This window comes from Myripristis murdjan, chromosome 1, assembly GCF_902150065.1.
Source record: "Myripristis murdjan chromosome 1, fMyrMur1.1, whole genome shotgun sequence".
NCBI lineage: Eukaryota > Metazoa > Chordata > Actinopteri > Holocentriformes > Holocentridae > Myripristis > Myripristis murdjan.
The window spans coordinates 2,544,329-2,555,683 of record NC_043980.1 but is presented as its reverse complement, the minus strand read 5'-3'; the positions used below and the strand labels follow the sequence as shown (position 1 = coordinate 2,555,683).

Genomic DNA, 11,355 nt, shown 5'->3' with positions numbered 1-11,355 from the left:
GACTTCTCCAGACTGAGACCAGATGTTGGACACCATGTCCACCTCTGGACGTCCAGCGGATTTGAAATACACAGCTTGGAATTTAAGAGCAAAAAATAAAAATAAATTTAAAAAAGAGTTATTTTATAGAAGTTAATTTGTGCAGGATCAGCTGTTTTTTTTTTTTTTTTTTTTTTTTTTTTTTTTTTTTGTGTTCAGAGGTTACAGCGCCACCATCTGACTTCTCCTCAAACCACTCCAGTTTACAAAAAAAAAAAAAAGAAAAAAAATCTAAAATGTGCATTTCAGATTCACATGATCCACTCCAGGCTAACGACTCCCATAGACTCCAAGTGTTTATGCTAAGCTAACAGGAAATGCTACCCACAGGAAGTGAACCGCTGGACGTCCAGAGGTGGAGATGGTGTCCAACATCTGGTCTCAGTCTGGGGAAGTCGAGGGGGGAAAAGGGGATTTTGTCCAAAACGTTGGTGTGTTTGTTCGAGCGCAGTAGATCAGTGTTTACAGCACTTTGATCAAAATCTATTCAGCGTGCATGTTAGCCAATCACATCACAGTCACCTGTTTTATATGACTGACACACCTGAGCGCGTTAAGGCCGCCTTTAAGCTTCCTAGCTAATATTAGCTCACAGGTTCTGGGGTGTTTATGTTGTTAGCCTAGCCTCTTTAGCATCAGCAGGCTAGGCTAACACCCTGGAACAGAGCTGTCTTACAGACTGGCTCGCTAATATAGCAGCAGCTAACATTAGCCTGCTAGCATACCGTCAAAAGCCCGAGCTAACTGGCAGCAGCTACCAGCTAAGATCCAAAGTGGTGTTGTTGTTGTTAGCGTCGCTTTTCTCCGGAACCTACCGTGTTAGCTTTGAGACGTGCAGAGGAAACAGCAGAGTCCATCTTTATCATGGTGACGTTTTTCTGAGTGAAACAGGATAAAAAAAACGGGACGAATCTGAGCTGAACGTTGAAAAGTGGGCGTGTCGCAGCCGTGTGCCGCTAAAAGTACAAGACTGACGGTGGATGTCGTGATATTTTTATTTTGTTTTTCAGAAAGCAAAAAAAAAATGATTGTAGTTTGATATAAGAACACAAAGATTTTTTTGGTACTTTATTTTTTTGCATATATCATCACACATGCACAGCAGCACCATGGCAGTGCTGTAAAGGGTTAAAAAGACGTGTTTGCATGTCGTCTGCATTGCCTCTTTATCGTAGCTGCTGTCAGTTAGCTCGGGAGTTTCACAGTATTTCATCAGGCTAATGTTAGCAGCAGGCTAATGTTAAAGTTTCTAGTAAACTGAACAGGACACCGATGTGATGATGTCATATGAAGTGACAGCTGTGATTGGCTGACGTGTGTTGAGTTGAGGACGTTGTGCTGATCTCGCTGTTGCCCTGGGACAGTTTTTACTGTTTCCTCCATTAAAGCCACTGTTATCATGAAGTTTCTGGAAGCTTTGTGTCCTGTGTGTTGTCTGACCTCTGACCTCTGACCCCTGACCCCTGACCTCTGACCCCAGCCTGGCTCGTGTGGTTTGAGACCCAGAAGCTGAAGCCTTGGGGCGTTCCTGTGTTCTTGTGTTCTTGTGAAACGTCATCAGTCCTGCTCTGATTCAAAGTTCACATCTGACTGAGTTTGGTCCAAATTCCCGGATATGTTCTTGCTCCGCCCCTTTTAGCGAGGACGCATCGGTCGGTGACTTGTGTGGACTTGGAGCAGCCAGGTATCCCAGCATGCATTTCGCACCACCAAGCGGCGATGGCGGCAGCACCGGAGGAGAGAACTCATAACTGTAAAACTGATAAATGAGAACATGAAGACGAGAACGAGGCGGAGCTGTAATTGTTATTATAACATCAACAGCCCCTCTGAGCTGTAGGCTGTAATTTATTTAAATTAAATTAGTGAAATTAAATGGAATTTATTTATGAAAACAGAGGAGGCAGAGTAGTGTTTATATCATTTTTCTTTTTACAGGGTGACCCAAAAAAACGGGAACTTTTTAACAATCCAGTAAAACCAAGAGTGATGGAAGAAAAATATTGTATTCATAGTAATTGAAACCTGAAAACATGACATTTAAGAAACAATGATGGAATTTTCATTTTTTAAAAATTGTGCTGCCACTTGCTCATGTCTGCCAATACGCACTTCAAAAATTCCCGTTTTTTTGGGGTCACCCTGTATATTAAATATTGCCCAGACAGTTGAGGTGGGGAAGTCATCAGGGTGCAGAACGAGCGTCCGTCCTCCAAGTCTGTCGTCCCGAGTCGACCTCGACAAGGAAGCTGGCGTCCGTCCTGAGGCAGCGAGTCCGACCCGGTCTGCAGCGTGACAGACAGACAGGTGAGATCAGACCCGATAAGAGCTGGCATGACGCACACCTTCATGTTTGTGTGTGAACTGTTTTCTGATCCAAATGATCGGCTGTTGCCCTCAGAAAACGTCGATTATTTCTGATCCACCCACAGGATCCCAGACAAAACCAAACACCACAGTTTCTGCGACGAACAGGATGAGCACTGGAGCTTCTCTTTAAATATCGCCACATTACAGATTTGTGATAAAGAGTCATCAGTAATGTGGATATGCAAATAATAAATAATAATAAGGCTAAACTTCACTTACAGAAGCACCTTTCATATCAAGGATGTTGCCCAAAGTGTTTTACAATTAAATGGGGACAAAGTGCTAAATATTACGATACAAATGAAAACAAGTGCACATAGAAAAGTAAAAGTAAAATAAAAAATAAACAAAGTTAAATAAATAGGCTTTCAGCTGTTGTTCAGAGATGGTCACATGTCACTCACACGACACCGTCAGCGTCTGACGCCACGCCACAGGAATCCATCACACGCCACAGGATTCCTGCGGTGTGGGCACACGGCGCCGGCTGTGGCGACGATGCACGTCCACTTTCACTTTTGTTGCCTGAGCCTGAACCCCGACCTCCGACCTCGACCACGTAAACCCTGACCTCCGACCTCGACCACGTAAACCCTGACCTCCGGACACCACAGCGCGTCGTCGGTGTCAAAGTGACCCAACTGAGAGTGTGATCTTCTTTAATGTGTATTTCCAAACCCAGCGGCAGAAAGGCGTTAAATCGAGTTTTGAACCTCGTTAGCGCCCCCATGTGTTGGTTTTCACTTTGCTGCAGGACAGATCAGGAGGGAAGTCGGCAGGCAAAGCCGAGGCAGAGTCTCAACTCTTTATCTGCAGGTCAGAGCCGCGCCCTGCATTCCAAATCTCATACTTCTGCTTTTTACTTTTAGTGTGTACTGCAGCTGACCTTACAAAGTATGCAGTGTAGTATGCAGTACGTGTATGCATACTACTGGGACACACTACATACGTCCTCCCTGACCTCCGACCCTCTTGCTCACGCAGTGGCGGATTTAAGAAATTTGGGGCCCAAGGCAAAGGCAGGCATGGGGGCCTCTGAAATGAGAAGACAACACACGAAACAGGGGCCCCGAGACACACATATGATAAGCATTCTGCTGGCATTTTAGCGAAGGGATTTTAATCAAAAACATAATTAATGTGCGCAAATAAGTAATAACTGTATTAACCATAAGTGTATGAAGAGTTTTATGGGGCCCTCAGGAACTTGGGGCCCTAGGCAACCGCCTAGTTTTGCCTAACGGTAAGTCCGCCCCTGTGCTCACGTCCGCCGCCGTCCGTAGCGCCACATTTGAATGTTGTTGTCAAAATGCCGGTCAGTTGGACGCTTCCTGAGGACGGAGGAAGTTACCTCTGAAACTGTGAAGGTAAATAACTTCCCTTAACTTATGTCTGAGCACAAGAAACACAAAACATCATCCTGGTACTCTTGGCATACTGCATCTGACATACTATGTACTGAGACATATCAATTCTTTTGTTTTGCATACTAAACAGTATGGTAGTATGGGGATTGGAAAGCAGGGACAGATTCAGGCAGGTGAGGGTTTATGACATCATAACCCTGAGGAACCAATCCCATCAGCTGACAGGGCGCTGCTTTGCATATCATTAGCAGCAGCCCCGCCGGTCGCTCGGGCATTTTATTTTGAAAGAGCCAACAAGATCAGCTGGAAACGGCTGCTTCACGTGAACAACGCTGGTGGAACGAAGAGACTCTGAAAAAATAGTTGTTTTAGATGGAAATCTTATCAAATATAAGTTTGGGCCCATTTCCATATTCACTGATCCATGCATACTAAATGAATGCAAAGTGTAGAGTTACAGCTAGGTAATTTTTTTAAAAATAAAAATATAATATTAAGCAGATGAGTTTTTAGGGGTTTGATCGGTGGCTGGGGGGAAGCTGAACCCTCCTGTGGATCGTCGTCAGGACAGAGGAAGGCAGGAGCTCCAGGTCAGGCTTTTATCCCAGGAGACTTCAAACTGGTTCCCCTGACAACAGAAGAAAAGGCACAACAGGACTTATGAATCTAGACTTATGAATCAAGTGAAATTTCACCTGAAACAAGTGAAAATTTGCTTGTTTCATTGGCAAAATTTGCCAGTGGAAAAAATGAAAATTCACTTGAAATAAGTGAAAATTAGCTAGAAACAAGAAACAAATTTTGCCAATGAAACAAGCAAATTTTCACTTGAAACAAGAGACAACTGTCTAAAAACAAGTTACTTCTGAGGTGATCATGTCTTATTTTAAGTGTAATGAGATATTTTGACTAGAAATAAGACATTTTTGACTTTAAATAAGACAAATAATCTTGGTAAGATTTTGCGTTTTTGCAGTGCATCGTTTCCAGTTTCAGTAATTAATCCAACAAAAGCTGTTTAACTACAAACACAACTAGGAATGCAGAGAACACTTCACCACCACGACTGAAACGTGAGCAGGACGGCGGGCAGATCGTGTTTTCTGCTTCACATGAAACCAGAGGAGGCCGAGGCGGGTTCCCCCCCAGGTGAGCTCACTGATTCTGAGGCCCCGCCCATCCAGGAAGCAGCCAGGCAGGTAGACGAGGGGCAGAGTGTGTGTGTGTGAGTGTGTGAGTGTGTGTGTGCGGGGCAGTTCCACAGGGACAGGAGCCGGCGGGGCGACGTGCTCGCTCTTGTCTCAGCTGAAAGCCTCGCAGCAGAGCTCTGGTTTGTTTTGAAGGAAAAGATCTGAGTGAAATAAAAACATAAAATAAAACAATAAAAAAAAAAAAAAAACCTGGTCAATAAAGTGAAGCGGACTCTGCAGGCTGTCTTTTATTTGACGCGATAATAAAAACAGCGGAGGGGCCAAAGGTTGTTGTTTGTTTCCTTCTAAAGTCTGAGAGTCAAAAAGAGATCTAAACAACAAGCGTGGCTACAAGAAACCAAGAGAGAAACATCAAACACGTCACAGAAACCTGCAGCTCACTCAGTCTCATCCTCACTGCTCACACCTTTTTATTCTAGAAAATAATAACTATAATCTGCCCGTGGGATTAGATAATCCCTCTCGTTTCCGACACCAATCAATGTGCTTCCAAGTTTTCCTTGAATCAAGCGTCATTGTCCTGATCCTGAAATCAGCAGGTCTTGGGGGGGGTTATTGATCGATCAGCTGATCAGAGCCGCTGAGGGCAGGGCAGAGGCTGTGCTGGTGTCGGTGTGCGGTCTGGCCAGCAGGGGGCAGCACACAGCAGCAGAAACCCCGTCACAGCTCTGCCTGCTGGAGGCCCAAACAAACACACGACGACGTTTCTCTGTCCTGTTTTCTTCTGAGTGACGACGTGAAGCCGCCGCACGGGAAGCCTTAAAGGTGCATTACGCAAAACTCACCCTGACTGACGTGAGGACCGTTTAGACTCAGCTGACGTCGCTCATGCCATCAGCACGTCACTCACCTGCGAGTCAGGGCCATGATGAGAACTATACAGACTCAGTCACATCAACTGCTTGGGTCTAAACAGTTCTCACTTCGATGCAAATCTGCATAGTGAATCATAAATCAGTGTGTGTGTGTGTGTGTGTGTGTGTGTGTGTGTGAGTACTGGCCGATGGTTCAAGAGAGACTGGACTGAGAGCGAGACACCAAGAAAAAATTTAAAAAACTGACAATATTAAAAAAGAATTGTCTGTCCTCCTGAGGTGATGCGTTTAATGACCTCACATGCCGCCGTCCTCCTGAGGTGATGTGTTTAATGACCTCACAGGCCACCATCCTCCTGAGGTGATGCGTTTAATGACCTCACAGGCCGCTGTCCTCCTGTGATGTGTTTAATGACCTCACATGCCGCCGTCCTCCTGTGATGTGTTTAATGACCTCACAGGCCGCCGTCCTCCTGTGATGTGTTTAATGACCTCACAGGCCGCCGTCCTCCTGTGATGATGTGTTTAATGACCTCACAGGCCGCCGTCCTCCTGTGATGTGTTTAATGACCTCACAGGCCGCCGTCCTTCTGTGATGTGTTTAATGACCTCACAGGCCGCCGTCCTCCTGAGGTGATGTGTTTAATGACCTCAAAGGCTGCCGTCCTCCTGTGATGCGTTTAATGACCTCACAGGCCGCCGTCCTCCTGAGGTGATGTGTTTAATGACCTCACAGGCCGCCGTCCTCCTGTGATGTGTTTAATGACCTCACAGGCTGCCGTCCTCCTGTGATGCGTTTAATGACCTCACAGGCCGCCGTCCTCCTGTGATGTGTTTAATGACCTCACAAGCCGCCGTCCTCCTGAGGTGATGTGTTTAATGACCTCACAGGCCGCCGTCCTCCTGTGATGTGTTTAATGACCTCACAGGCTGCCGTCCTCCTGTGATGCGTTTAATGACCTCACAGGCCGCCGTCCTCCTGTGATGTGTTTAATGACCTCACAGGCCGCCGTCCTCCTGAGGTGATGCGTTTAATGACCTCACAGGCCGCCGTCCTTCTGTGATGTGTTTAATGACCTCACAGGCCGCCGTCCTTCTGAGGTGATGCGTTTAATGACCTCACAGGCCGCCGTCCTCCTGTGATGTGTTTAATGACCTCACAGGCCGCCGTCCTCCTGAGGTGATGCGTTTAATGACCTCACAGGCCGCCATCCTCCTCAGGTGATGCGTTTAAAGACCTCACAGGCCGCCGTCCTCCTGTGATGTGTTTAATGACCTCACAGGCCGCCGTCCTCCTGTGATGTGTTTAATGACCTCACAGGCCGCCGTCCTCCTGAGGTGATGTGTTTAATGACCTCACAGGCCACCATCCTCCTGAGGTGATGCGTTTAATGACCTCAAAGGCCGCTGTCCTCCTGTGATGTGTTTAATGACCTCACAGGCCGCCGTCCTCCTGAGGTGATGCGTTTAATGACCTCACACGCCGCCGTCCTCCTGTGGTGTGTTTAATGACCTCACAGGCCGCCGTCCTCCTGAGGTGATGTGTTTAATGACCTCACAGGCCGCCATCCTCCTGTGATGTGTTTAATGACCTCACAGGCCGCCGTCCTCCTGAGGTGATGTGTTTAATGACCTCACAAGCTGCTGTCCTCCTGTGATGTGTTTAATGACCTCACAGGCTGCCGTCCTCCTGTGATGTGTTTAATGACCTCACAGGCGCCGTCCATCAATGTGTAGAATGAAAACCTGCAGCATCTCGGCCTCTATGGATCCCCTTGGACCCCCTGTGTCTGTGACTCAGACACAGGCACTGCTGCTCCGCTGGGGCTTTCAGGGTCCTCTGTAAATGTTTGAGCCTGCACTTGATGCCACCTGGAGTTTGCAAGAAAATCAGATTTACAGCGACTGGAGAGCTGCAGGGTGGACTGTAGTACTGCAAATACTGCAAGTACTACAAGTACTGCAGGACACTGGAGTACTGCAGGACACGGCAGCAGACTGTCCAGCACAGAGTAAGATAAACTGGTTTTCCTCCAGTCTTTTGGCAGATGTGCATGCACAGCATTAAGTTTTTAATCTGCAACGTGTCGCTATAGAAACAGGAGCAAAGTGAAGTTTGAGTGAATTAACACTCCTATTATGTTTGGGGTCAATTTGACCCCAGTCAGTATTTAACGTCTCTAAATAAATAATTAACATAATTTTTTTTTTTGCTTCATATTTAATGAGTTTTCCTAATGTAATGGGTATTATCGGGTAAATTCACATGATATGTTTTCAATGTCCTGTACACACTTTAACGCATCGGTTATAAATAACAAAAATCTGTACTTAGAAATAATATAAAGCCATTAAAACACCAAAAATTAATATTTACTTTATGGTGATTTGCATATTTTTCCATAGTGGCGTAACAGGAATACTGGATGTATAAGTGGGGGTGGGGGGTTGTGTTTTATTTAAAGGGCTATTTAGGTCGTCAACAAAGGAACATAAAGTACCTGACACATAAACTTTGGTAACAATTTTAATTATAATAATTTTGTGGAGGTTTAAACTGCAGGGGTCAAACTGACCCCATTTCATTCATTCATTTTATTCATTTTATTTGTTTCGCACATGTACAAATACAAAGAGAAAGGTGGGGAATCACATAAAAAAAAAAAAAAAAAAACAAGAAAAATATGTGTGAGGTGTGGTTAGAAACCTATAGAGGCTTATATGAAAACCACACCCAAAAAAAAAAAAAAAAAAAGAAAAAGAAAAAAAAATACTTCTGTTAAGATACACACAATACAAAAATCACAAATACATATTAAATGTTCAAGTTGAAAATATCATGTAAAAAGAAAAAAAAAGGAAAATCATAATTCATCAATACAAATAGACAATGATGACAATGTTCATAACTGTAGTTGTATATTGATTATTGTATATAGGATTGTATATAGGATTGTAGGCTATATATATTCTTTCTATTTTTATTTCTATTTTTATCCATTTTACTTGCACAGTGCTGGAGTTGTCACCATTACATTTCACTGCTACTGTACTTAAAATAAAAAACTTGAACTTGAACTTAATTTATACATTTAAAAAAACAAACAAACAAAAAAAAAAAAAACATAAAAGATGTTCGTAAATGTGAACAGAACAGGAGGGCTGAAGGTGATGCGGCTCCACGGTGTGAAAGAGAAAACACTGACATCTGCAGCACATTCCTCCTCTCCTCCTCCTCTCCTCCTCCTCTCCTCCTCCTCTGTTTCCGTTCTGCTGCTCCAGGTCACATGACGCCCCCCGTGTTGCCTTCACTGTCTCTGACCAAACTCGGAAATTTAAATTTTCCGTCCGCTATGCAATTTGGGTTGAAACCGCAGCAACACGCAGCTTTTTGGTCGAGTGTGTTTTTATATTTCAAATCCTAAAACACACCGAGCAGCAGACCTGAAGCACCGAGAGGAGGAGACTCGCGTCAGCCGTGTGACTCGTGTTTAAATCAGTTTGTTACTGCAAAGTTTAAAAGAGAAACAGAAAACATGATTTTTACATCAGTAACAGATTCCCACCCTGCGCTCCGTCACGTCCTGTTGAGAAGTGACTCTGATGTGAAAAGTCGTTTTGCTTTGAGTTCATTATGGAACTAAATTCACACAGAACATCAAATAACCACTGCCACATGGTTTTCTGGTGAATTAAACCTTGAGAAAAAATAGCAATTAGCAAATAAATTAATAGATAAATAACTAGGCTAGGCTACTCATGATGATTAGTTCTCGGCCTCTGCATTGGTGCTGTATGTTTTTAAACCTGTAGCCTAAATGTTTGTTTGTTCTTTTTTTTTTTGCTTTGTACAGCGACCTTGGGTATCAGAGAGGCACTTTATAAATACAATGCATTATTATTATTATTATTATTATTATTATTATTAACAACTAATTAAAATTTTGTAAAAAAAAAAATGAATACATAAAAGAATAAATAAATAAATAAATAAATAGATGATGATGATGATGATAATGATGATGAAGAACAAGAATACAAGAAAATTACCAGAAAAAATAGCGAAACAAATACCTCAAAATATAATTATATTTTAGAAATATTTGTGTTTCTAAATTTGTGACATACACACACAGCTGGTGTTTACAAGCCTTACAAGGTTTTTTTTATATACCACCTGTGCATTTTTATGGTATCATTGTATATTTCTTCTTCTTCTTCTTCGTCTTCTTTTTCTTCTTCTTCTTCTTCTTCTTCTTCTTCTTCTCCTTTTCTTTATTTTTATCATATGCACAAATAAGAAATACATTCAATTGAATTACAAGTGGAATAAAATAATATAAAAAATGTTAATATATTCAGTGTATTTTTATTTAATCTCTGTTTGGATATTTCATGTTTTTATATTTGGATGTATAAAAAAATCATTTAAAAAAATAAATTAATTCATTAAAAAATTAAAAATTAAAAAAAAAAAAAACAACAGTCATTTTTCAGGCCTGCCTGTTGTCCCTCTCTCTGGGAGCGGGCGGGGTGGTTTGGGGGGTGAATGACGTCACACCGGAGAAAACAACCCACCACGTCACAGGGTGTTTCATGCGTTGTGTCCGAGTTTCCGACAGGCCGTGAAGGCAGCAGCGGAGCAGCTTTTAAGTGCGGGACAAACAGTCCAGCCCGCAAACGCAGCATGGAGGCTCCCGCACGGGCGGCCGGGACCCCGCAGCCGGAGGAGCGCCGCTGAGACACGAAGAGGAGCAGCCGACGCGTTCTGTGTTTCCTCCCGCTGGGACTCTCCTCCTCCTCCTCCTCCTCCTCCTCCTCCTTCACCTCCTCCTGCTCCTGCGAGCTGCAGGGAGAGAGGCTGGAAACTTTCCGACACAGTCAGAAGTTTGGTGATTTTGTTTTCGTCCCGGTGACAGACGGCAGCTCCGCCCGGGGGGAAGCCACCGGAGGCCGGGATGTCCGAGCCGGAGCCCGCGGGGAGCCTCCCCGAGGCGGCGGGGCAGGAGAAGCGGCTCTCTAACGGAGGGAGTCCCGCAAAAAGCAAAGAGGTGAGGAACACACACACACACACACACACACACACACATCTGCACATCCTGCACACACATCAGATCTGCCCTCAGACCCTCTTCTCTTTTTTCTTCTTTTTTTTTTTTGCACCGCCGCCTCTCCTCCTCCAGCTCCCTCCTCACTGTTTTCTGCTTTGATTCTTAACTTTTGTGCCCAAATTATTTCTGCTCCTCTGTTTTCACCTGGAAAACAGGATCCATTCATTTCTGCGGACCCTGGCGTTTTTTTTTTTTTTTTTTAAGGAGTTTCGTGTATGGATTAACCCTTTGAGACCCGGGCAAACTCCTGTGATTTATTGGAGAAAGAGAGAAAAAAAACAACAACAGAAAAGTAGGAAGGGGTGGAAATGCCATAAACTTACCAAAAACATCAGTAAAAGAAAAGATAAAACACCAACTATATTTATAAGTATTGTAATTATATCTTTAAAATTGAATTTCAAGAAAATGACCACAAAATTAAAAAAGCAAAAGTAAGAAA

At 43.8% G+C, this 11,355-nt stretch overlaps 1 protein-coding gene across 1 annotated transcript in view; it reads left to right on the top strand.

Moving 5' to 3' along the window:
- Positions 1–10,760: 10,760 nt before the first annotated feature.
- Positions 10,761–11,355, top strand: part of tpcn3 (two pore segment channel 3) — a 30,345-nt gene continuing 29,750 nt past the window's right edge. The window contains exon 1 of the mRNA XM_030048222.1: positions 10,761–10,853. Within this exon, the coding sequence (XP_029904082.1) occupies positions 10,761–10,853 (93 nt within the window). The remainder of the gene's footprint in view (positions 10,854–11,355) is intronic.